Here is a 27,045-nt window from a genome sequence, read left to right as displayed (position 1 = left end):
ATTTGGTACAGACCTGGATAGTAAGACAGAACTCTGCAGGCTATCTCTGCAGTAGATTGCAACACCGACCCCTTTGGCAGTTCTATCTTGGCGGAAAATATTATAGTTAGGGATGGAAATTTCAGGGTTTTGGTGGTTTTCCTAAGCCAGGATTCAGACACGGCTAAGACATCCGGGTTGGCAGAATGTGCTAAAGCAGTGAATAAAGCAAACTTAGGGAGTAGGCTTCTAATGTTAACATGCATGAAACCAAGGCTTTTACGGTTACAGAAGTCAACAAATGAAAGCACCTGGGAGTAGGAGTGGAGCTAGGCACTGCAGGTCCTGGATGAACCTCTACATCACCAGAGGAACAGAGGAGAAGTAGGATAAGGGTACGGCTAAAGGCTATAAGAACTGGCCGTCTACCACGTTCGGAACAGAGTCAAGGGAGCAGGTTTCTGGGCACGATAGCATAGATTCAAGGCATAATGTACAGACAAAGGTATGGTAGGAAGAGAGTACATTGGAGGTAAACCTAGTCATTGAGTAATGATGAGAGAGATATAGTCTCTACAGACGTTTAAACCAGGTGATGTCATCGCATATGTGGGAGGTGGAACAACATGGTTGGTTAAGGTATATTGAGCAGGGCTAGAGGCTCTACAGTGAAATAAGACAGTAATCACTAACCAGGACATTAATGGACAAGGCATATTGATATTAGGGAGAGGCATGCGTTGCCAAGTGATCGTATGGGTCCAGTGAGTGGTTGGCTGGCTGGGGACACGGCGATTCAGACAGTTCGCAGGCCGGGGCTAGCAAGCTAGCATAAAGGCCTTAGAGGGACGTCGTGATGGGGGAAAGTCTGTTTTTGCCTCCCCGTGTGGTGACGTCGATAGACCAGTCGTGGAATTAGTAGTGTTCCAAGTAGCAGAGTGGTCCAAGTCCAATTGGCAAAATGAGTATAGTGGTCCAAGAAATTGGCCGATGGATCAGCTAACAGTGCAATACACTCTAGATAGGTAGCAGGCCGTGGTTAGCAGAATGGGCCTTCAGGGGACGTCGCGCCTGAGGGGCCTGTTGGGATCCTCGGGCAGATTATGCCGGTATTCCAGTCGTGAAGGATCGGCGGGGTTCCGTGCTCCGTACCGGCAGTAGAAGGGGTCCGGATATTGTAGCCGAGGAGTGGGCTTCAGGAGTAGCCCAGGAGCCTTAGCCGGGAGATGGTTCTAGCATGGGCTAGCTCCAGGCTAGTTGGTGCTAGCTCCGGGACGGAAACGTTAGCCAGGAGTAGTCAACCCGGGTTGCGGTTAGCAAGCTGCGATGATCCAGATGAAAAGGTTCAGAGTTTGCGGTAGGAATCCGGGGATATGGAGAGAAAAATAGGTCTGGTATGATTCTGGTTTGAAACGTGTTGTACGAACTGGCGAGAGCTTTGCGAGCTAAAGGTTAGCTGATGACCTCTAGCAGTGGTTAGCTGACTGATAACTGGTAGCTAGTTAGCTAGCTTCAGTTGAGGTATTCCAGTTCGGAGGTAAAAAGAAATACTTTAGAAAAAAAAACAGATGCACACCACATTGGGTGAAGCGGGTTCCAGGAGAGTATTTTGAAGTTGAGGTTTAGGAAAAATATTAAATAGAATGCGAAGAGAACTATATAAAAAGATATATACATGGGACGAGACAAAAACGTCTGACTACTACGCCATCTTGGATACAGTTAATGGGTTAATGCATCATATGATAGAGGATAGAGTCACTTGTCACGTTCATATGCATGGCACAGTGGAGATACATGTTGCACAGGTCAGATAGGCTAGTAGCATGGGGAAATAATGTCTAGAGACGCTTTTTTCCAGGGCAGATTAGGTTTATAAATTGACTGGCCGGGCAGTGGGACAGCAGATGTGATAAACCTAATGGAACTGTTAACAGGCATTATGCGTGGATTGTGGTGATAACTCCTTGCTATCAACCAATCAGCACCCAGGATCCAAACAACTCGTTTAATAATCTGACAAAGAGATTGGTAAATGATAAAACACCCCGTTATAGCATCTGGTATAAAGACACTTATGTAGCATGTAATAGGATAGGACATAAGTTGTCATGCAGACTGTGTAATATTAGTTGTTATTAACAGTAGACATTAGCGCATATGACAACAGGATAAACAGTCATCTATAAACACCCATTATAAACTAGTTTCGTAAGATTTTTTGCCGTTACTCATTACTGTTGTTATATAGGTGTTATAAAAGGCTTAATTAATACATGACTAAGGACACCTACAGTAAAGTGTTACCCCAACTTTTCCTGATCGAAAAGCATTGTAGAGAATTGAAATTTGAATGAGTGTATTTCCTGAATTGACTGGAATTCAAATGGAATTGACAGCAACCCTGGCAACTACATAGAGTCATTTCATAGAACTTCAGAACACTGGCAGTTTGTCTACTTCACTTCTTCAATGTGCGCCAGGTCGCAGTTGTAAATGAGAACTTGTTCTCAACTAGCCTACCTGGTTAAATAATGGTGAGAAAAAAACAGAATAAAAAGTATACTCTGAACACTCCAGATAGCCCAGTGAATAAAACACATGTTGACAATACTGGTGTCAAACCATGCAGATCTCATTAGCATGAAATAACATCTACCTTCTCATTGAAACACTTCTATAGCAACTTTCAACGCACAGTATGAAGTTGAAACGAACAACAGTCTGGAGATCTTCAGGGATGTGTGAGTCAGATAAAATGTAACCTAGCAATAGACTAGGTCATAACTTATGAAGGTAAAACCTGCTCTTACCATGAGAAAGAGATTTCCCAATCTTCTCCTCCACTTCTTCATCTTTAATGTTGACATTCAGCTCCAGTGTTTGACTGCAGTCTTCCAGCTTCACTGATGACATCTCTGGATCCTGCAGTGCAAACTGGGCTCCACTGTCACAATCAGGACCCAGTGACTGAAGGTTTGGACTCAGTGTGGAAGGAGAGGCAGGCTGGGTTTGTCCTCACTGTTGATGTTACCGGCCTCACACTTAATCTGAGTCGGCCTGTAGTAATAAAGACAAACGGACACAAAAGTTATTTTCTTGACAGTTCTGGCACTTTCTTTATTCTCAAAAAATAAATTACATTTGTTCAATTATCTAATTTCAATAGATCAGGTAGCTAAGCATTGACAACTCAACATTCATTCCCATTAGACACAAAGTGCCCACTTTAAATTACACAACGTAAGTGCACTTAACCTATAGTAGATTTCCTACATTTACATAAATTACAAAAAAAAAACATTTCGTACAAGGTTGCAGTTTGTTTTGATTTTATTGGGATATATTTTACTTCTCATTTGGACTAATCTTCCAAGAGTCCTTAAAACATTAAAAACACAATTTATAATGCGATCACATTTTCACATATAACACACTGTTACAAAGAGACATAATACACTGACATATTGACCAGATAAATACTCTTAACAGTCTGAAAAGTTGGATTGATTCTACCGAATTTATATATTGAAAGGTTTCTGGTTCGCTCAGATAAATTATTCAATTTCGTTATTGCTCTGAATCTAAATGTTATTTTGCCTATTTCTCATTTCTGTCTGCGTAACACAGATTGTGGACAATCTATTCCTGGTATTGACTGAATGTCTGTCTCTAACCAACTGAATACTGTTGTGAATAGAGTTTGTCCGTTTTAAATGGTGTGCATTGTGAAATAAAATAAGCATGTTTTTTTCAATTATCTTGTTGATTGATGACCAACCAAGAGCATGGTGCATGCCTACAACAGAAGAACCATATATCCACCATAAAACTATCCTTGTTGCTTTGTTCTGTCCAATCTGTAGCCTCCTAACTCGACTTGCTGATGCACGTCCCCAGACCACAGAACAGTAGTTCACCTGACTCCCAATTAATGCTTGGGTTGTTTGCTTAATAATCTTACCTGGTAGATATTTAGCTATCCTTCTGATCATGCATGCACTTTAGGCAGCACTATGTATTATGCTCCTGAATGTCTTCACTGTATTATTTCACCTCACAAAAATCTATCGTATTTCCCATTTGTCACAACATAGTAACAATCATAGATAAAGATGGAAACACCTGAATGTCTGAATATGGTTACACATGTAAATATAAAATAATAATAAGTGAACCCGCGCTGCCTGCACTGAATTCAGTTGACGTAGATAGAAGGGGAGCCGCCATTTTACCATCCCGTGAATTTTACACAAAACCATTAACGAACTCAAATCACAAATAAATATATTTTTGAAATTAAATTAACTTTTCTAAATGATGTTCATTCACTCGGCCAAACCCAGTCTCTAGCTATGTGGCATAAATAGTTATAGTTATGTGACACAAAAATTACACGTAAAACTTTTACCAAACGTGATAATAACTAAAAGGATGTGTTACCCAGCACGTTATGACATGTTCTTTCGATATTACAAAGTTTAAACGTGCTATTACATACCTGTAGTAATACATGTGAAACTGACACAAAATATATCGTCTTTACCACACAGTTCACTCGCCTTCCCGGAACTTCCTGTTCCACCACTGCAACAGAGGCAGTGTTGCCAACTCTTCAGTAAGGAACGTAGCTATTGGCTGTCTTTTAAAAACATTTTAAATCAATACAGGAAGTACATGAGGGAACATAAGTATATATGAATAATATGCAATGGATAATTGGGCTAGGGGGTACAATTTCACATTACACAAGGACCTTAAGGGACATACATACAGTTCAATTTCTTTTTTTAAGTTAAGAAAATGTGTTTTTTTTTGTTTGTAAATTTACATTTGTGAATATGACATTTGGCCAAAAGAATAATGAAATTAATTGCATAAATACGTTTCAGCTTATTTCTATCGTAGGTAAAGACTCCAAGCAGTACATCTCTCCACAATAGTGTAAGATCTTCATAAATGTGTTCAATTATAAATCTACTGAGGTCTTGCCACAATTTTCTTACATGAATACAATGCCAAAAAAGATGCAACACCGCCTCTGGGTGGTCATTAAAAAAGGAGCAATTTGAGTTGATGTTTTCCTTAAACTTCTTCATATAGTGGTTGGAAGGATAATATTTATGAATAATTTTAAAGGAAACTTCCTTAATTTTGTTAACAAGTAGGTATGTGTGTGGCAACATCCTAACTTTTTCCAACAGATATTATCAATAAATCCATTCCAATAAGGCATGACATAAGGTATAGATACAACATCCTGCTGAAACAAGGTTCGTATCGCTCTGTTGTTGAATGGACCTAAAGAGAAACAAATCTGTCCTACTGATGAGTCAACAGGGTCAACGGAAGGTAGGCTCTGAGGGTCAGGTCTTGACACGTTCCTGAATAATATAGCAACACCTGATGGAGTGGCATCTAAAACAATGGCAAAATCTTTAGGTGTTACAGGGACCTTGTAAAGTGATAAGAATTCCTTATAACTGAGTAAAAGACCCTCTGCATTTACCAGTTGGCTCACCAATAGGATATTATTTACCAGTTGCCTCACCAATAGGATATTATTTACAGACCGTTTCACTGGAACTTTGTCAATATTATAATTGCAAACCAACATGAAAGTAGAGAAGACATGATGAGGAATAAAATTCCACATAGAAGTGGGTCTTCTTAGGAACTGTTTTATCCAATTGATCTTAAAAGTATTATTTAAGGTAGTAAGGTCCAGAAAATTCAGCCCACCATTCTCATAAGTGTTCATTACAACAGTTTTCCTAATGTAATGGGTATGGTTTCTCCACAGAAAGTTAAAAAGCATCTGGTCTATCTCCTTGCTTATTTTACTGTCAAGATATAAAGCTGGAGCGCCATATGTTAGTCTAGAGATACCTTCAGCCTTGGTTATTAGGACTCTTCCTTTCAAAGATAAGTCCCTCTGTAGCCATTGATTTAGCATCTTCTGGGGTTTTTTAATAAAAAGGTTAAAATTTAGTAAGCCTCTAGACTTCTGATCCTTTTAATGGTTATGCCTAAATATGTAAGTTCTTATTTTACTGGAATACCATAATATGAAGGTGTCACACAATCTTTGACTGCCATGAGTTCACATTTATTAATGTTAAGATATAGATCAGACGTGTTGGAAAAGGATTGTATCACATTGATCGATATGGGAATTTGGTTAGCATCTTTTAGAAAAAGTGGCTATTGGCTGTCCTAAAAGTCGCTAGAGGTCGCTAAATGACGTCATCGCCTAATTTGCATAGATGTGATGGACGCTGTAGGAGAGAGGAATAACGTAGTGGGAGAGACAAAAAGTGAGTAAAGAAACACCCTAAATATGTTTAGAACTACAAATGAACTTTCTTCTGTCGATTCTTGTTTGTTTTTTATGACACAATTCCAACCCTCCTCCTTTATCCGGGGTTGGGACCGGCAAAAGTGACCCAAAAGCGACACTCTGGCGGAGTTACTTATTTAAAAAAAATAAAAAAAAATTGGTTTGGTTTTTAACCTTATGGTCCACTTAGGAGCCTACAACAAGTCACAGTAAAACATGAACATTTTTAACCATAACATTTTTACATTTTTTTGTATACAATCCACATTAACAATCTAAATAGACCAAAAGAGACAATAAAAAAAACTGTCAATGGCAATGTGAGAAAATTATGGTAGCTAGTCTGGTCCTAATTCAGGTAAAAAAAATGTTTTATGTAAACCAGGGCGGGATCAGCCAGCGCCGGCTTCTCAATTCAGTTTTCTGTTCCCCAAACTAAAATCTGATATGAACAGAGTGGGCCAAGTTTAGTAGACTTCATCCTTTCAAACGTTTTTTGAAATGTCGTTGTTTAGGAATCCAAATGCAAATTGAGTTATTGCACACAAGCACTTCACCGACGAGGCGTTCTCTAACGGAAAAATTCAGAGGTTTGCTAGAACACGCCAATAGGATATCACTAGCGCGTGGTTGGCTCTTCCCACTATGACGAATTTGTTCCCATTGGAAACAACAAGATGTGGTCTATCTTGGTTTACATGAACATCTTTGGCGACATCCTCTTCTTATTTATGTGAATTTACGTCAGACTAGACACTTTTGCGTATTGCTTCCTATCGCAGGTTGGAGTACGGATTGCACATTTAGGTCACACAAAAAAACGGAATAAAGGAGAATTGGAAAATCTTGCACCTAATCCTGCACCTACACTCTATCCCCAAAAACTCACCACCCCATCCCACTACTTTGGCCCTAAACAATCCTACACCAGGCCATTTGCCAGGGAGGATGGAACCACTTCCCTCAACTTCTTCTGCACTAAAATCCCTCACAACCAAATATGTATCTGCTGCTGCAACTACCACATCTATTTCATGTGATTTCCACTCCATCAGTGGAGTGCAGTTGATCACCATGACTATAAACACAAGAAATCCAACCTTACTAAAACTCATCCTCAGCAAGAATACAAATTCCTGCAGGAAGCTCCCACAGGTAGCCTCTAGCCGACACAGTCTGCTATCGTTCACCACCGCGATCAGCGAGACCTCCTGGGTCCAATCCATGAATGTACATCCCCTTTCTCTGTCAAAGCAACTCACTGGCTACACGTTAGCTAGCTAGTTAGCAGAGCAGTAGATCAAACATCGTTGTTTTACTTAGCCTAGGTAATTGTTTGTATAGTATGTCAACGTTGGTGTCTATTTCAGACCTTATGGCATTTTTCAAGGATTAGCATAAGAGCATTGGAAGAGGAGAAGACCACTAGAAGTCTGGCCATGTAGAGACGTGCAGCTATAGTAAGCAACAATTTACCGGTTTGGTCAGGCCCAGCATGAGGGATAAAGATTATCCTGTGTCAGTGAGTGTAGCTTTAAGTGAAGTTTGAGCATCTTTGCAATACAATATGTTCTATACAGCTGTCAACATTCTACAAGGAAAGAGCCACATAACTAAATAATTATTAACCAGATTACTCCGGATACCGGACTTCGATGAGTGATAACTCAGTTCTAGAATGTTGCCATTGATGAGAATGAATCTAAATCTATTGACTTTCAGAACTGATTTAGTTTAGACATCCAGCCTGTTTTGTAGTTTAATGACCAGAGACAAATCTTCAAAAGGCACTGTATGTATTTATTCAGAGTGGTACATGCATTCACAGTCTTGATCTATAGGAACCTTCCCACTGTATGATTGATGTCAAGTGATAAAATCCCAAGTTATCAATTAAAAGGTCATGGAAAAACCACTTGTCCTGAAAATTACAGTTTAATAAATATTCTACAGCGGTAATGTCATGAATCAAATCAAACGTTATTTATATGGCACATTTCTTACAACGAATGCATTTCAAGGTGTTCCAAGTCATTCATTGAAAGGCATGTGTCACTTAACATCCTTCCTCTTGGCAGGTCTCTATAGGTGACCAGGGGGTTCTCTCTACCACATGTGAATGCGTCCATGGAGCTCATCAGTGGAGCCATGCAGCCTATTTTGGTGGTTCACAATATCGTCCGTACGGATGCCAGCCGTGCCCAACCAGGTGCAGTCAGTGGAGGACCTGTACCCGGCCGAAGACTACAACCCTCTGTCCCGAGAGCCCACAGAGGAGGATCATCAGAGGGTAAGGAACAGTCTCTGGGGCAGGTTCAGTGGAAGGAAATGTCTTCTTAAACCTGAGCCAGAACAATCGATACCCTCCACGTCATCCCTGTCTGTACCGGACATTGTTAAAACAAGGGCACCTGGGGCATGCAGTCATCCTGGCTGGCATGGCGCTGTCGGTGGAGCAGCAGGAGGCTAAACGGCAGGCAACAGTTGGACAGCACACCAACAGGCACACCATGAGGAGGGAGGTTGACGGACAGCAATTATGGAGCTGTGGTTAGGACCAAAGGTGTTACTCCGTCACTGCTAAAAACAGTCCTCAGATCAGTCGTTGGATGGGGTGTTGTCTGATAATGAAGAGGAGGGCATCAAGGCATTCAAATGGCTACAGGGATGGATGTGCAGGAGTCAGGGTTTTGGGTCACAGGGTCTGGGTGCCTCACCAGATGGCCTGGTGGGCACCACAGCAATGTCTTTATGGTGCAAAGGACCTTACCCATTGAATAGGAAGGATTTCAACTTCACTGAAAAATGTGAATGTTCTATCATCAAGTGAGAACATTTAGTTTCCCTGGCTGATATGGTTGCTACTTAGAAATACTAGAACAGTACATTAATAGATTACATTCACTGCTATAAAATCAGTCTCCAATTTAAATCACAGTTTACATAGACCCACCGTGGACCTTTGACAAATAAATCTCAGTGTGAAAAGTCTTTCCACGGTCTGTTTTGTCAACGAACTCAATGTATTCCAAACACTGGTGGTATTAGATGATCCTAATAAGTGATGTAGCCTAGTAAACGATGCCCTCCTCTGGTATGTTCTATTGAACTGTATGGGACTCGTTGTTTCCCTGCTTACTACTCAAAGATATTTCACTGATTAAGTCAAAGACGAAATTAACTTCAATACACTGGTCTCAAATGTATTAGCATAACTAGGCTACACAGAACCAAGGCTGATCCATTGTAAAATGAGAGGCTTTATTATATTAAAACGTGTCCAACGTGCCTAGCTCTGCCCACTGGGGCATGGCTTACGGAGCGCTCTCTGAAATAAATGCTCTTATCGCCTTGATTTGAACGCTTGTTATGGGCATTTTTACATGCGTTCCTTACACCTGTTCCGTGTGTATTTACAGGTTATTTGAACGCATGAACTGGTGCCACTACACCCGTTTTGAACGCCTGTGTAGTCACGGTTACTTTTCATGCGTCTGAAAGTACCACATTGTACCCCCACCCATCTCCATTTCCGTGACTTTAGAGGAGATGTTTCTAAATATGGATTAAATTGTTAAAATTAGTCTTAACGTTAGATTTACAGAATGTAAACGCTACAGCAAGGCGTTGCGTTGATGAGAAAAAAAATGGAAGAAGAAATTAAAACGACTTTTTCCACATAGCATTACAACTACAAAGCTGACGCTGGCTAGCTAGCTTATTTTCATTGAAATAGCATGGCTAGTTAGCTAGCTAGCAATAATCTTTTGTCTAACCTGTAACTAGTGGTTGTTACGTTGTGGAACAGAACAATAGTCCTTTGTACTTGTCATTTGGTTGAGACTAATATTAGTTTAGAAAATAATTGTTTACTTTGTATTTGTTGTGTAATTGGTTGGCTTTGCTAGTTAGCAAGCGGAGATTTATTTGCTCAAGTTGGCTAACTTAGCTATTAGCTAATGTTTTAGGAGAACAGGCTAGCTCCCTGCAGAATCTAAACAATAGAGAATGGGGAATAAGATATGTCTGTTGCGGTGCCCAGACAAGGTGAGAGCAAACTGCTACAGACATAAAAAGTAAGATCTCTATCTTTAGTTATATTTCAAGGTTGAACCAATGCAATAGGTATTTTATTAGCTTACTTAATTAGCTGTTTTTCCTGATAATTTCTATCTGATAAAGCTACACTCTTAGAAAAGGTGCTATCTAGAACATTTATTCAGCTGTCCCCATAGGAGAACTTTTTGAAGAACCCTCTGTGGAAAGGGGGTTCTACATGGATCCCAAAAGGGTTCTACCTGGAACTAAATAGTTATGGGGACAGCTGAAGAACCCTTTTGGAACCCATTTTTCTAAGAGTGTATCTAGTTGTTGTTCTAATGCAATGTCCATGTTACAGCCACAACATGATCATTTAGTCAAGCATCTGAAGACTAGCTAGGAGGAGAAAAGCCTGCTTTGGATGAGCAAGGAAGAACAACAACAACTTGCTATATCAGATAAACATGTTCAGGAAAAGCAGGGGGAGAGCAAGCTAGTAGTAGTAACATTATTTGAAACCTCACATGCGCATGTATCTGTTATATTTCAGCAATAAGGCACCTCAGGGGTTTGTGGTATATCGACAATATACCACGGCTTGGGGCTGTTCTTCTGCATGATGCAACAGAGTGCCTGGATACAGCCCATAGCTGTGGTATATTGGCCATATACCACAAAACCCAGAGGAGCCTTATTGCTATTAAAAACTGGTTACCAACGTAATAAACAAGTAATATTGACTCATACCTGTGGTATACGGTCTGATATACCGTGGCTTGCTATCTGTCTCATGTTGTACCGATCATCAACATGAACAAGACTGAATTCTGTTAAATTGTCAACTGGTCTAAATTCCTGTTAGGAAGATGTTGCTGTTCAGAATGACATGTTTATGATGATGTTCACAGGAATCTCCAAATGCTATGTTGAACGAGCACCATGAATGAAGGAGGGGGAGGAAAACAGACAGCTTCTTTCTACCACCTTCACCAAGTCATATAATGTTTGCTTCATGAACAATTGTTACATCTGAAATAAATACAGAATTATTTTTGTTTATTCTGTTTGTGCTGGATGTAATTTAGCAGGTCTATAGTATAATGTATTGTTTTGAAATGTTTATTAAATATCTATTCAGTCAACTTATTTTATGTTTGCTAAAGTAATGTTTTGTACTGTAACTTTTTACATAGTGAAAGTGTCATTTTTTGAGCTAGACTGATCTGGGAAATGTCTACTGCCTTTTTTAAAATGTTGATGAATGAAATTAGCACAGTTTCTAATAGTTTGTTGCTACTGTCTGGTGAGGAAGTGGGCAATATGGAATTAATGAGAAATCACAACTTGGACAACGTCAGGGAATAAGTATACACTGAACAAAAATATAAATGCAAGGTAAAATGTTGGTCTCATGAGCTGAAATAAAAGATCCCAGATATTTTTCCATACGCACAAGAAGCTTATTTATCTCAAATGTTGTGCACCCTCAGCTGCATCGGTAAGAGTTTAGAAAAAATTGGAATTCAGCCTTTGTGGTTTGGAAAGTAGAGTGACTAGTATTTCTTTCATTTATTCATCAAACAAATGGGGTTTTTGGAAAAGTAGGTGCTTAGCTTAATACTTCAGACAAGGACAAATTATGGCTAGCTAATTTAAAATAAAAAAAGACCTTTGTGCAATACATAAATGCTTAAAATATATATTTTAACAAATCATAAAATGTGACATTACCTACCAAATAAGTTTTCGGCAATTATCCAAAAACAACTACAAAATCGCCATTCCTTACCCAATAGACTGTAATGGTGTAATGAACGCATGTAAAAATGCCCATAAGTGTTCAAATCGCCGGTAAACAGACAATGGACAGGGGTTTTTTTTAAATCACGTGTACAAAAAAATGACATTTGACACTTGAAACAAGCAAGTGAAAAATGATAATTTCAAGTGTTAAGACGTGTTCATATCTGACAGCTCGAGTTCTCACGCCTGTGTTTCGAAAACGTGGCGTCATAGTTCTTTCAAGCCGCTTTGTTGACAACTAACCATCTCGCGACTCGGGTATTCAGCCAATCAGCAGCTGCCGCTGCAGTTGAGAGTAACTTCGGGCAAAACAAATGATTGATGTGCCTTTGAACGGGGTAATGTAGTAGGTACTAGGGACATCCAGCCAACTTGTCACAACTAGGAAGCATAGGAGTCAACATGGGTCAGCATCCCTGTGGAACGCTTTCGACACCTTGTAGAGTCCATGCCCCGACGAACTGAGGCTGTTCTGAGGGCAAAAAAAGGTGCAACTGAATATTAGGAAGGTGTTATTAATATTAAATACCTGTTATGCTGACAACATAACATAAACACTACCATGGATACCTGCTATGCTGACAACATAACATAAACACTACCATGGATACCTGCTATGCTGACAACATAACATAAACACTACCATGGATACCTGCTATGCTGACAACATAACATAAACACTACCATGGATACCTGCTATGCTGACAACATAACATAAACACTACCATGGATACCTGCTATGCTGACGACATAACATAAACACTACCATGGATACCTGCTATGCTGACAACATAAACACTACCATGGATACCTGCTATGCTGACGACATAACATAAACACTACCATGGATACCTGCTATGCTGACAACATAACATAAACACTACCATGGATACCTGCTATGCTGACAACATAACATAAACACTACCATGGATACCTGCTATGCTGACAACATAACATAAACACTACCATGGATACCTGCTATGCTGACAACATAACATAAACACTACCATGGATACCTGCTATGCTGACAACATAACATAAACACTACCATGGATACCTGCTATGCTGACAACATAACATAAACACTACCATGGATACCTGCTATGCTGACAACATAACATAAACACTACCATGGATACCTGCTATGCTCATGAGGAAACGTTATAATCATTACCATAGCCACAGGAAGTAGAGGTGCTGGGCTCCAGTCACAATCAGGAACCAGTGACTGTAGGTTTGGATGAGAGAGCGGCATGCTGGGTTTGTCAACCTGGAAACTCTGGATAGGATCCCAGTCCTAAATAGAAGTCTGAGATCAACTCCCTAGTCGTCCCCTGTGGATGCTACATCCCCTCCCATTGTGACTGTGTGTGTATGAACACATTTTGAACAATGGCTTTCTAAAATGCTGTGGTGTTTACTAACACAATAGGAAATGTTGTGGTAGATGTGGGCCATCACAGGTGAGTTCACAGCTCTTCCACTCTGAACAATGAGGCATGGAAAGGGTAACACAAGCTTCCTTTCTGGTTCCATTCCCCAATAGTAAGTGGGTCATACTTGAATTGTGGTAGTAATATTGTCCCTGGACTTTGGCACCATAGAAAACACATCACAATTATACATTGACAAAATAAATGTTATTTTATTTAACTTTTATTTAAATATGAAAACATTTCCTTTATACTGCAAAACAGTATTTGTATGCATTGTAGAACATACTGGGGGCTAGCTAATTGGCATGTAGAGGTGTAGTGACATGTATTGAGTAGATACATAAACATTTAAATTAGTTTGAATAACATCAAGTAAACAAAAACATTGCATTGTCTGTATAGATAACCCAAAGTTTGACCAGCAAATTCATGTAGAATATTTATTTTTAATTAGCACATCAAGTTCAATGCAGTTAACCAAATAATAGATGTATTAGTGTCATTGAGTGTAAGACAATTTAATAAACTGGTAGTCGTTTCAAAGTATGTGTATCATTAAACAAAAGTTACTTAGTAGTAAAAAAATTATCCACCCAAACTAATGGTGAAAACTGATCATCACATCATCTCTATCTGATACATGTTGTGTCTACCAGCTCATTCCCACAGAAAACTGCAGAGGGAAGCAGTACCACCCAGTCAACCATCAGACTCCATTGTTACAATGTGAGAAGCCTCAGAGGGCATTCAACCCTAAGGGCAAATTCAAGGTACTCTCAATATCTTTAGAGTAAAAGCTAAAAAATTTATAAAATAAAAGGACTGACAAGGTGCACACTGATCAGTAAATTAACAAAAAGCTAACATTCTATAACATGCCCTTTCCTCTGCACAGTTCTCTTACAGTGAGAAACAATAGAATCCCAATAGAGTTTTACTCTTTCTTAAATGTTATCAAATTCACTGTTACCACTTCCTTTATGAGATGAGAAGGAAGTGATGGTGACTTTAATCTTAGCTTGTCTGAGAGAACTGATGAGGCTTCTCTCCTGTATGTATACATTGGTGTGTTGTTAAGCTGCTCTGATCAGAAAAACTATTTCCACAATCAGAGCAGGAGAAAGGCTTCTCTCCTGCATGTATACGCTGGTGACATTTTAAGGTATCCAATCGGGTGAAACTATTCCCACAATCAGAGCAGAAGTAAGGCTTCTCTCCTGTATGTATACGCTGGTGACATTTTAAGGTATCCAATCGGGTGAAACTCTTCCCACAGTCAGAGCAGAAGTAAGACTTTTGGTCTGTATGTATTCGCTGGTGACATTTTAACTTCTCCAATTGGGAGAAACTTTTTCCACAGTCAGAGCAGAAGTAAGGCTTCTCTCCTGTGTGTGTTCTCTGATGAACTGTTAGCTCAGATGAGGTTGTGAAGCATTTTCCACAGTCAGAGCAGGAGTATGGCTTCTCTCCTGTATGTACACGTTCATGTACTTTTAAGGTATCCAATCGGGAGAAACTCTTTCCACAGTCAGAGCAAAAGTAAGGCTTCTCACATGTGTGGGTTCTCTGATGAACTGTTAGCTCAGTTGATGTTGTGAAGCCTTTTCCACAGTCAGAGCAGGAGTAAGGCTTCTCTCCTGTGTGTATACGTTGGTGTTTTTTGAAGTTGCTCTGCTGAGAGAAACTCCTCCCACAGGCCGAGCAAGAGTAAGGCTTCTCTCCTGTATGTATACGTTGGTGTTTTTTTAAGTTGCTCTGTTGAGAGAAACTCTCCCCACAGTCAGAGCAGTAGTAAGGCTTATCTCCTGTGTGTACTCTCTGATGAACTGTCAGAGCCCTTGATGTTGTGAAACTCTTCCCACAGTCAGTGCAGGAATACAGATTTTCTTCTGTGTGCATTTTTAAGTGTATTTTTAGCTTTGATAGAATTGGGAAAATCTCCTCACAATGTGGGCAGTGGTGAGACCTCTTCGCTCTGTGATCTTCCTGCTGTTGCTCTCTGGATGTAGAGAATGTCTCAACATGGTCTCCTGTGTGAACAACAGAAGAACCAATCAGTTGGTGTGATATACACTGAGTGGCCAAAACATTAGGAACACCTGCTCTTTCTGACCATATCAGACTGACCATATTAAAGCTATGATCCCTTATTTACATTTACATTTAAGTCATTTAGCAGACGCTCTTATCCAGAGCGACTTACAAATTGGTGCATTCACCTTATGATATCCAGTGGAACAACCACTTTACAATAGTGCATCTAAATCTTTTAAGGGGGGGGGGGGGTTAGAAGGATTACTTTATCCTATCCTAGGTATTCCTTAAAGAGGTGGGGTTTCAGGTGTCTCCGGAAGGTGGTGATTGACTCCGCTGTCCTGGCGTCGTGAGGGAGCTTGTTCCACCATTGGGGTGCCTGAGCAGCGAACAGTTTTGACTGGGCTGAGCGGGAACTGTGCTTCCTCAGAGGTAGGGGGGCCAGCAGGCCAGAGGTGGATGAACGCAGTGCCCTTGTTTGGGTGTAGGGCCTGATCAGAGCCTGAAGGTATGGAGGTGCCGTTCCCTTCACAGCTCCGTAGGCAATCACCATGGTCTTGTAGCGGATGCGAGCTTCAACTGGAAGCCAGTGGAGAGAGCGGAGGAGCGGGGTGACGTGAGAGAACTTGGGAAGGTTGAACACCAGACGGGCTGCGGCGTTCTGGATGAGTTGTAGGGGTTTAATGGCACAGGCAGGGAGCCCAGCCAACAGCGAGTTGCAGTAATCCAGACGGGAGATGACAAGTGCCTGGATTAGGACCTGCGCCGCTTCCTGTGTGAGGCAGGGTCGTACTCTGCGAATGTTGTAGAGCATGAACCTACAGGATCGGGTCACCGCCTTGATGTTAGTGGAGAACGACAGGGTGTTGTCCAGGATCACGCCAAGGTTCTTAGCACTCTGGGAGGAGGACACAAGGGAGTTGTCAACCGTGATGGCGAGATCATGGAACGGGCAGTCCTTCCCCGGGAGGAAGAGCAGCTCCGTCTTGCCGAGGTTCAGCTTGAGCTGGTGATCCGTCATCCACACTGATATGTCTGACAGACATGCAGAGATGCGATTCGCCGCCTGGTTATCAGAAGGGGGAAAGGAGAAGATTAATTGTGTGTCGTCTGCATAGCAATGATAGGAGAGACCATGTGAAGATATGACAGAGCCAAGTGACTTGGTGTATAGCGAGAATAGGAGAGGGCCTAGAACAGAGCCCTGGGGGACACCAGTGGTGAGAGCGCATGGTGCGGAGACAGATTCTCGCCACGCCACCTGGTAGGAGCGACCTGTCAGGTAGGACGCAATCCAAGCGTGGGCCGCGCCGGAGATGCCCAACTCGGAGAGGGTGGAGAGGAGGATCTGATGGTTCACAGTATCAAAGGCAGCAGATAGGTCTAGAAGGATGAGAGCAGAGGAGAGAGAGTTAGCTTTAGCAGTGCGGAGAGCCTCCGTGACACAGAGAAGAGCAGTCTCAGTTGAATGCCCAGTCTTGAAACCTGACTGATTAGGATCAAGAAGGTCATTCTGAGAGAGATAGCAGGAGAGCTGGCCAAGGACGGCACGTTCAAGAGTTTTGGAGAGAAAAGAAAGAAGGGATACTGGTCTGTAGTTGTTGACATCGGAGGGATCGAGTGTAGGTTTTTTCAGAAGGGGTGCAACTCTCGCTCTCTTGAAGACGGAAGGGACGTAGCCAGCGGTCAAGGATGAGTTGATGAGCGAGGTGAGGAAGGGGAGAAGGTCTCCGGAAATGGTCTGGAGAAGAGAGGAGGGGATAGGGTCAAGTGGGCAGGTTGTTGGGCGGCCGGCCGTCACAAGACGCGAGATTTCATCTGGAGAGAGAGGGGAGAAAGAGGTCAAAGCACAGGGTAGGGCAGTTATTGATGTCACTTGTTAAAATTCAGTTCAATCAGTGTAGATAAAGAAACAAATTAAAGGATTTTTAAGGCTTGATACAATTGTGACACGGATTGTCTGTGTGCCATTCAGATGGTGAATGGGCAAGACAAAAGATAGAAGTGCCTTTGAACAGGGTATGGTAGTAGGTGCCAGGCGCACCAGCCTGTGTTAAGAAATGCAATGCTTCTGGGTTTTTCCATGCTCAACAGTTTCCTGTGTCTGTAAGAATGGTCACCACCCAAAGGACATTTAGCCAACTTGAAACAACTGGGAAGCATGAGAGTCAACATGCGCCATCATCCCTGTGGAAAGCTTTCGACACCTTGTAGATTCTATGCCCAGACGAATTGACGCTGAGGGCATAAGGGGGTGCAACTCAACATTTGGAAGGTGTTCTTAATGTTTTGTACACTCATTATACATGTCAAATACATTTGATGCACTTTTTAAATCAGCAGCTGACACAAAGTGCTTATACAGAAATCCAACCTAAAACACCAATAAGCAAGCAATGCATATGTAGAAGCACAGTGGCTAAGAAAAACTCCCCAGAATGCAGGAACCTAGGAAGAAACCTAGAGAGGAACCAGTCTGAGGGGTGGCCAGTCCTCTTTTGGCTGTACCGGGTGACATACAGTGCATTCGAAAAGTATTCAGACCTCTTCTCTTTTCCCACATTATTACGTTACAGCCTTATTCTAAAATGGATTACTTTTCTTTTTTTTTTTTACAAATCCTCAATCCACACACAATACCCCATAATGACAAAGCTAAAAACAGGCTTTTTGAAATGTTTGCAAATGTATTCAAAATAAAAAACAGAAATTCCTTATTTACATAAGTATTCACACCCTTTGCTATGAGACTCAAAATTGAGCTCAGGTGCATCCTGTTCCCATTTATCATCCTTGAGATGTTTCTTCAACTTGATTGGAATCCCCCTGTGGTAAATTCAATTGATTGGACATGATTTGGAAAGGCACACACCTGTCCATATAAAAATGTCCCACAGTTGACAGTGCATGTCAGAGCAAAAACCAAGCCATGAGGTTAAAGGAATTGTCCGTAGAGCTCCAAGACAGGATTGTTTTGAGGCACAGATCTGGGGAAGGGTACCAAAACATTTCTGCAGCATTGAAGGTCCCCAAGAACACAGTGGCCTCCATCATTCTTAAATGGAAGAAGTTTGGAACCACCAAGACTATTCCTAGAGCTGGCTGCCCGGCCAAATTGAGCAATCGCGGGAGAAGGGCCTTGGTCAGGGAGGTGACCAAGAACCCGATGGTCACTCTGACAGAGCTCCAGAGTTCCTCTGTGGAGATGGGAGAACCTTCCAGAAGGACAACCATCTCTGCAGCACTCCACCAATCAGGCCTTGATGGTAGTGGCCAGACGGAAGCCACTCCTCAGTAAAAAGGCACATGACAGCCCACTTGGAGTTTGCCAAAAGGCACCTAAAGACTCTCAGACCATGAGAAACAAGATTCTCTGGTCTGATGAAACCAAAATGTAACTCTTTGGCCTGAATGCCAAGCGTCACGTTTGGAGGAAACCTGGCACCATCCCTATGGTGAAGCATGGTGATAGCAGCATCATGCTGTGGGGAGGTTTTTCAGCAGCAGGGACTGGGAGACTAGTCAGGATCAAGGGAAAGATGAATGCAACAAAGAACAGAGCGATCCTTGATGAAAACCTGTTCCAGAGTGCCCAGGACCTCTGACTGGGGAGAAAGTTCACCTTCCAACAGGACAATAGCCAAGACAACTCAGGAGTGGCTTCGGGACAAGTCTCTGAATGTCCTTGAGTGGCCCAGCCAGAACCTGGACTTGAACCTGATAAACATTTTCTGGAGAAAGTTGTAGCGTGATCCCCAAGAAGACTCGAGGCTGTAATCGCTGCCAAAGGTGATTCAACCAAGTACTGAGTAAAGGGATGGGGATATATATATAAAAATAGAAGCTGAAATCACATTTATACACATTTTCTAAAATGTATCAAAACCTGTGTTTTTGTTTTGTCATTATAGGATATTGCGTGTAGATTAATGGAGGGGGGGGAACTAAATCCATTTCAGAATAAGTCTGTAACACAATAAGGCTGTAACATGTGGTAAAAGTCAAAGGATCTGAATACCTTCCGAATTCACTGTATGAATTAAAATCAGTAGGCTGGTACTGTATGAATTCATATCTGTACAATACAAAAGAGGAATAAAACTATTCTAAAAGTGGGTAAGAGTCAAAAGCTAAAAAGGTACAAAAGGGTTAGTAACTACACTCAGAACTTAAACACTGGCAGGCTCCCTTGCCCTTGGGCAACCCTCTACTCTCTTTGTCTCAGCATAGGAAACGTTCTGCCCCACTCAAACTGACAATTTCAACCTGTCTCTCTCACAAGGCATTTCAGATCCTCAGCTGCATTGGCAACCCCACTGTTGACACACAGTGCTTTCTCTATCCCAACTGTACACTCCCTCTGACTATGCCCTCCTGCACTTTCTTCACATCGTGGGATCCCTCTTCTACACACTGCTACAACATGTCCGAATTCTTGGCACCTAAAGCACCGTAATGAACTCAGAACATAGGCCCTCGCAGAACACCAAATATAACCTAACCTTTTCAGGTAGCAACTCTGTCAAAGCTCAAGACAAACAGGGTATTCTCAGTCACGCCATTGCCACCGGGTCTACGTCTCACCAAACGGCTGGTAACACAAACACTAGGAATATTCATTTTCATTTGATCCCCCTCTACCCCACTGATCACCCCTTTGAGCCGGGCCCTACTCTGGAGATCAAAGCATGCCACAGGTTGAGACCCGAGCCGCGTGACTTGAAGCACCCGCTTCCTCTGGGCGGTGGATAAGCAAAAAAAATCTAAACAATTCCACTTCTCGAAACTTTGTAACACAGATATAACCATTCCCAGTTTGTTCTTTACCCAACTTGACAAAACGTATGGGTGGGCCAAAAAGCTAGAATCAACGCTTTCCAAAAGTCTCACTCCTACCTGTCCAAAATCATCTCTGGTAGGATTCTCAGGGCAAACGTTTGAAGTCTCAACTACACCCTGTGGTGTAAACTACTAAGTTTTTACAACTTTTACTTCAATATATTAAAGAAAATTATGTACTTTTTACTCCATACATTTTCCCTGACACCCAAAAGTACTCGTTACATTTTGAATGTTTAGCAGGAGAGGAAAATGGTCTAATTCCCACACTTATCAAGAGAACATCCCTGGTCATCCCTACTGCCTCTGATCTAGCAGACTCACTAAACACATGCTTTGTTTGTAAATGGATATCCAAGTGTTTAAGCGTGCCCCTGGGTATCTGTAAAAAAAACAAAAAAAACAAGAACATAAGGCCTGGTTGGCTTAATAAGGAATTTTAAATAATTTACACTTGTACTTTTACTTCTGATAGTTAAGTATATTTAAAACCAAATACTTTTACTCAAGTTGTATTTTACTGGGCGACTTTCACTTGAGTCATTTTCTATCAAGGCATCTTTACTTTTACTCAACTATCTTAATTGGGTACTTTTTCCACCACTGACTACACCTGTCTACCACAGGTTGGCACACTTAATTCTGGACTGCTCAACTTCCATTTCGAGATCGTCAAGGTTCTCAAGAGAGCATGTAGACCTATAAATATGATTACTCAGTTTGTATTCAGGAGGCAAAAGGTACAGTTGAAGTCGGAAGTTTACATACACTTAGGTTGGAGTCATTAAAACTCATTTTTCAACCACTCCACAAATTTCTTGCTAACAAACTATAGTTTTGGCAAGTCGGTTAGGACATCTACTTTGCGCATGACAAATACTTTTTTCAACAACTGTTTACAGACAGATTATTTCACTTAATCACAATTCCAGTGGGTCCGAAGTTTACATCCACTAAGTTGACTGTGCCTTTAAACAGCTTGGAAAATTCCAGAAAATGATGTCATAGCTTTAGAAGCTTCTGAGAGGCTAATTGACATTTGAGTCAATTGGAAGTGTACCTGTGGATGTCTTTCAAGGCCTACCTTCAAACTCAGTGCCTCTTTGCTTGACATCATGGGAATATCAAAAGAAATCAGCCAAGACCTCAGAAAAAAAATTGTAGACCTCCACAAGTCTGGTTCATCCTTGGGAGAAATTTACCACATTCATCTTTACAAACAATAATATGCAAGTATTAACACCATGGAACCACGCAGCCGTCATACCGCTCAGGAAGCAGACGCGTTCCGTCTCCTAGAGATGAACGTACTTTGGTGGGAAATGTGCAAATCAATCCCACAACAACAGCAAAGGACCTTGTGAAGATGCTAGAGGAAATAGGTACAGAAGTATCTATATCCACAGTAAAACGAGTCCTATATCGAAATAACCTGAAAGGCCGCTCAGCAAGGAAGAAGCCATTGCCCCAAAACTGCCAGAAAAAAAGCAAGACTACGGTTTGCAACTGCACATGGCGACAAAGATCGTACTTTTTGGATAAATGTCCTCTGGTCTGATGAAACAAAAATAGAACTGCTTTGCCATAATGACAATCGTTATGTTTGGAGGAAAAAGGGTGAGGCTTGCAAGCCGAAGAACACCATCCCAACCGGGAAGCATGGGGGTGGCAGCATCATGTTGTGGGGGTGCTTTGCTGCAGGAGGGACTGGTGCTCTTCACAAAATAGATGGCATCATGAGGAAGGGAAATTATGTGGATATATTGAAGCAACATCTCAAGACATCAGTCAGGAAGTTAAAGCTTGGTTACAAATGGGTCTTCCAAATGGACAATGACCCCAAGCATACTTCCAAAGTTGTGGCAAAATGGCTTAAGGACAACAAAGTCAAGGTATTGGAGTGGTCATCACAAAGCCCTGACCTCAATCCCATAGAACATTTGTGGGCAGAACTGAAAAAGCATGTGCGAGCAAGGAGCAAACCTGACTCCATTACACCAGCTCTGTCAGGTTGAATGGGCCAAAATTCACCCAATTTATTGTGGGAAGCTTGCGGAAGGCAACCCAAAACGTTTGACCCAAGTTAAACAATTTAAAGGCAATGCTACCAAATACTAATTGAGTATGTAAACTTCTGACCCACTGGGAATGTGATGAAAGAAATCAAATCTGAAATAAATCATTCTCTTGACTATTATTCTCACATTTCACATTCTCAAAATAAAGTAGTCTAAAAGTAACGGAATGTAATCAGATTACGTTAATGAGTTTGAGTAATCCAAAAATTAAGTTACTGACTACAATTTTGGACAGGTACCTTGTAAAGGAATCCATTTCGAAAGTAACCTACCCAACCCTGCATACATTGAGCTACCATACCGCAAGAGTTTGGACTTCTGATTTTAAGCCAGAGGATGAGTCTGGCGCTGACGGAAACATGGATTACCACAGCTAACACTGCTACTCCTACTGCTCTCTCCTCGTCTGCCTACGTGTTCTCGCAAACCCCTAGAGCATCGAGCCAGTGGCACTGGAATCCTCATCTCTCCCAAGTGGACATTCTCTCTTTCTCCCCTGACCCATCTGTCTATCTCCTCATTTGAATTCCATGCTGTCACAGTTACCAGCGCTTTCAAGCTTAACATCCTTATCATTTATCACCCTCCAGGTTCCCTTGGAGAGTTCATCAATGAGCTTGACGCCTTGATAAGTTCCTTTCCTGAGGATGGCTCACCTCTCACAGTTCTGGGTGACTTTAACCTCCCCACGTCTACCTTTGACTCATTCCTCTCTGCCTCCTTCTTTCCACTCCTCTCCTCTTTTGACCTCACCCTCTCACCTTCCCCCCCTACTCACAAGGCAGGCAATACGCTTGACCTCATCTTTACTAGATGCTGTTCTTCCACTAATCTCATTGCAACTCCCCTCCAAGTCTCTGACCACTACCTTGTATCCTTTTCCCTCTCGCTCTCATCCAACACTTCTCACTCTGCCCCTACTCGGATGGTATTGCGCCGTCCCAACCTTCGCTCTCTCTCTCCCGCTACTCTCTCCTCTTCCATCCTATCATCTCTTCCCTCTGCTCAAACCTTCTCCAACCTATCTCCTGATTCTGCCTCCTCAACCCTCCTCTCCTCCCTCTCTGCATCCTTTGATTTCCTCTGTCCCCTATCCTCCAGGCCGGCTCGGTCCTCCCCTCCTGCTCCGTGGCTCGACGACTCACTGCGAGCTCACAGAACAGGGCTCCGGGCAGCCGAGCGGAAATGGAGGAAAACTCGCCTCCCTGCGGACCTGGCATCCTTTCACTCCCTCCTCTCTACATTTTCCTCTTCTGTCTCTGCTGCTAAAGCCACTTTCTACCACTCTAAATTCCAAGCATCTGCCTCTAACCCTAGGAAGCTCTTTGCTACCTTCTCCTCCCTCCTGAATCCTCCTCCCCCTCCCCCCCCCCCTCCTCCCTCTCTGCGGATGACTTCGTCAACCATTTTGAAAAGAAGGTCAAACGACACCGCTGGTCCTGCTCACACTGCCCTACCCTGTGCTTTGACCTCTTTCTCCCCTCTCTCTCCAGATGAAATCTCGTGTCTTGTGACGGCCGGCCGCCCAACAACCTGCCCACTTGACCCTATCCCCTCCTCTCTTCTCCAGACCATTTCCGGAGACCTTCTCCCCTACCTCACCTCGCTCATCAACTCATCCTTGACCGCTGGCTACGTCCCTTCCGTCTTCAAGAGAGCGAGAGTTGCACCCCTTCTGAAAAAACCTACACTCGATCCCTCCGATGTCAACAACTACAGACCAGTATCCCTTCTTTCCTTTCTCTCCAAAACTCTTGAACGTGCCGTCCTTGGCCAGCTCTCTTGCTATCTCTCTCAGAATGACCTTCTTGATCCTAATCAGTCAGGTTTCAAGACTGGGCATTCAACTGAGACTGCTCTTCTCTGTGTCACGGAGGCTCTCCGCACTGCTAAAGCTAACTCTCTCTCCTCTGCTCTTATCCTCCTAGACCTATCTGCTGCCTTTGATACTGTGAACCACCAGATCCTCCTCTCCACCCTCTCCGACCTGGGCATCTCCGGCGCGGCCCACGCTTGGATTGCGTCCTACCTGACAGGTCGCTCCTACCAGGTGGCGTGGCGAGAATCTGTCTCCGCACTACGTGCTCTCACCACTGGTGTCCCCCAGGGCTCTGTTCTAGGCCCTCTCCTATTCTCGCTATACACCAAGTCACTTGGCTCTGTCATATCCTCACATGGTCTCTCATATCATTGCTATGCAGATGACACACAATTAATCTTCTCCTTTCCCCCTTCTGACAACCAGGTGGCGAATCGCATCTCTGCATGTCTGGAAGACATATCAGTGTGGATGACGGATCACCACCTCAAGCTGAACCTCGGCAAGACGGAGCTGCTCTTCCTCCCGGGGAAGGACTGCCCGTTCCATGATCTCGCCATCACGGTTGACAACTCCCTTGTGTCCTCCTCCCAGAGTGCTAAGAGCCTCGGCGTGACCCTGGACAACACCCTATCGTTCTCCACTAACATCAAGGCGGTGACCCGATCCTGTAGGTTCATGCTCTACAACATTCGCAGAGTACGACCCTGCCTCACACAGGAAGCGGCGCAGGTCCTAATCCAGGCACTTGTCATCTCCCGTCTGGATTACTGCAACTCGTTGTTGGCTGGGCTCCCTGCTTGTGCCATTAAACCCCTACAACTCATCCAGAACGCCGCAGCCCGTCTGGTGTTCAACCTTCCCAAGTTCTCTCACGTCACCCCGCTCCTCCGCTCTCTCCACTGGCTTCCAGTCGAAGCTCGCATCCGCTACAAGACCATGGTGCTTGCCTATGGAGCTGTGAGGGGAACGGCACCTCTGTACCTTCAGGCTCTGATCAGGCCCTACACCCAAACAAGGGCACTGCGTTCATCCACCTCTGGCCTGCTCGCCTCCCTACCTCTGAGGAAGCACAGTTCCCGCTCAGCCCAGTCAAAACTGTACGCTGCTCTGGCACCCCAATGGTGGAACAAGCTCCCTCACGACGCCAGGACAGCGGAGTCAATCACCACCTTCCGGAGACACCTGAAACCCCACCTCTTTAAGGAATACCTGGGATAGGATAAAGTAATCCTTCTAACCCCCCCTTAAAAGATTTAGATGCACTATTGTAAAGTGGTTGTTCCACTGGATATTATAAGGTGAATGCACCAATTTGTAAGTCGCTCTGGATAAGAGCGTCTGCTAAATGACTTAAATGTAAATGTAAATGTTAGTTTTACACAAATAATTGTACAGTTTCAGCTATAAAAACTGACAACTCTTTATTTAAAAAAAAAAAAAAAAGATTGATGGTGTACTTCATGCGCTGTATGTTGGGCTCCCGAGTGGCTCAGCGGACTAAGACACTGCATCTCAGTACTAGAGGAGTCACTACAGACACCCTGGTTTGAATCCAGGCTGTATCACAACCGGCTGTGATTTGGAGTCCCATTGGGTGGCGCACAATTGGCCCAGCGTCGTCCACGTTTGGCCGGTCATTGTAAATAAGAATGTGTTCTTAACTGACGTGACTGGTTAAAAAGGTTAAAAAAAGTTCAGCTGTCACCCTGAAAATGGCTACTAGGTAGCTACTTCATAGTAGGTTGCTATGGCTACTAGGTTGCCAGAGTAGAGCTTGTCAAGCGGGAGCGAAGGGCACTGTGTCCCTTTGTTGTTGACGTTCATGTTTACCCCATTGAGTAGTAGACTTTGTATACTGAACAGAAATAAACGCAACATGCAACAATTTTATTGATTTTACTGAGTTACAGTTCATATGAGTAAATCGCTAAATTGAAATAAATTAATTAGGCCCTATTCTATGGATTTCAGGAATACCTTTAAAGAAAAATGGGCCTCACAGTGGGCTTCAGGATCTCGTCACGGTATTTTTGTCCATTCAAACTGCCATCGATAAAATGCAATCAAGTTCGTTGACCGTAGTTTATGCCTGCCCATAACATAACACCACCATGGGGCACTCTGTTCACAACGTTATTAACATCAGCAAACCGCTCGCCCACACGACGCCATTCACGATAGAAGCAGAATTCAACCTAGCATTAGACTGGGCCATAAATTATGGAGGTCTAATTTACGAAGATAGAACCTGCTTTTACCATGACTAACAGATTTCCCAATCTTCTCCTCTTCATCTTTAATGTTGACATTCAGCTCCAGTGTTTGACTGCAGTCTTCCAGCTTCACTGATGCCATCTCTGGATCCTGCAGTACAAACTGGGCTCCACTGTCACAATCAGGACCCAGTGACTGAAGGTTTCTACTCAGTGTGGAAGGAGAGAGGGAGGCTGGGTTTGTCCTCACTGTTAATCTGTCAACTCCGGATAGGATCCTAGTCCTAAATAGAAGTCTGAGATCCATTTCCTGGTCCTCCCCTGTGCATGACACACCCCCTTCCATTGTACTATATGCATGAACACACTTTGAACAATGGCTTCCTAAAATGCTGTAGCGATAACTAACACGATAGGAAAGGTTGTGGTAGACGTGGCACATTACAGGTGAGTTCTTCGA

The 27,045-nt window shown here is 42.7% G+C and overlaps 2 protein-coding genes and 1 long non-coding RNA gene across 4 annotated transcripts in view; 1 reads left to right on the top strand and 2 right to left on the bottom strand.

The window, feature by feature from the left end:
• LOC106598090 (uncharacterized) overlaps positions 1-4,580 on the bottom strand; it is a 33,524-nt gene extending 28,944 nt beyond the window's left edge. For both annotated transcript variants that reach the window (XM_045696756.2, XM_045696757.2), the window contains exons 1-2: positions 4,481-4,580; positions 2,793-3,039 (exon numbers count right to left, since the gene is read on the bottom strand). In XM_045696756.2, coding sequence (XP_045552712.2) covers positions 2,793-2,895 — 103 coding nt within the window. In that variant the 5' untranslated portion in view covers positions 2,896-3,039; positions 4,481-4,580. The remainder of the gene's footprint in view (positions 1-2,792; positions 3,040-4,480) is intronic.
• A 1,633-nt stretch (positions 4,581-6,213) lies between these two features.
• On the top strand, positions 6,214-11,804 carry LOC145861037 (uncharacterized). Its single transcript, XR_014380799.1, has 2 exons — positions 6,214-6,296; positions 8,398-11,804. It is a non-coding gene; the product is annotated as an uncharacterized LOC145861037 (long non-coding RNA).
• Positions 11,805-13,781: 1,977 nt separating this feature from the next.
• Positions 13,782-27,031, bottom strand: LOC106594654 (uncharacterized). The gene is made up of 2 exons (XM_045696771.2): positions 26,631-27,031; positions 13,782-15,629 (listed from the first exon to the last, which is right to left on the bottom strand). Exons 1-2 carry the CDS (start codon positions 27,025-27,027, stop codon positions 14,614-14,616), a joined length of 1,413 nt encoding a protein of 470 aa, XP_045552727.1. The 5' UTR covers positions 27,028-27,031; the 3' UTR covers positions 13,782-14,613.
• Between the last annotated feature and the right edge of the window lie 14 nt (positions 27,032-27,045).

The sequence above is a fragment of the Salmo salar genome, chromosome 16, assembly GCF_965601325.2.
Source record: "Salmo salar chromosome 16, fSalSal1, whole genome shotgun sequence".
In the NCBI taxonomy this organism is placed as follows: Eukaryota; Metazoa; Chordata; class Actinopteri; order Salmoniformes; family Salmonidae; genus Salmo; species Salmo salar.
Note: the sequence above shows the minus strand (reverse complement) of the source record. Positions and strands in the feature narration are given on the sequence as shown.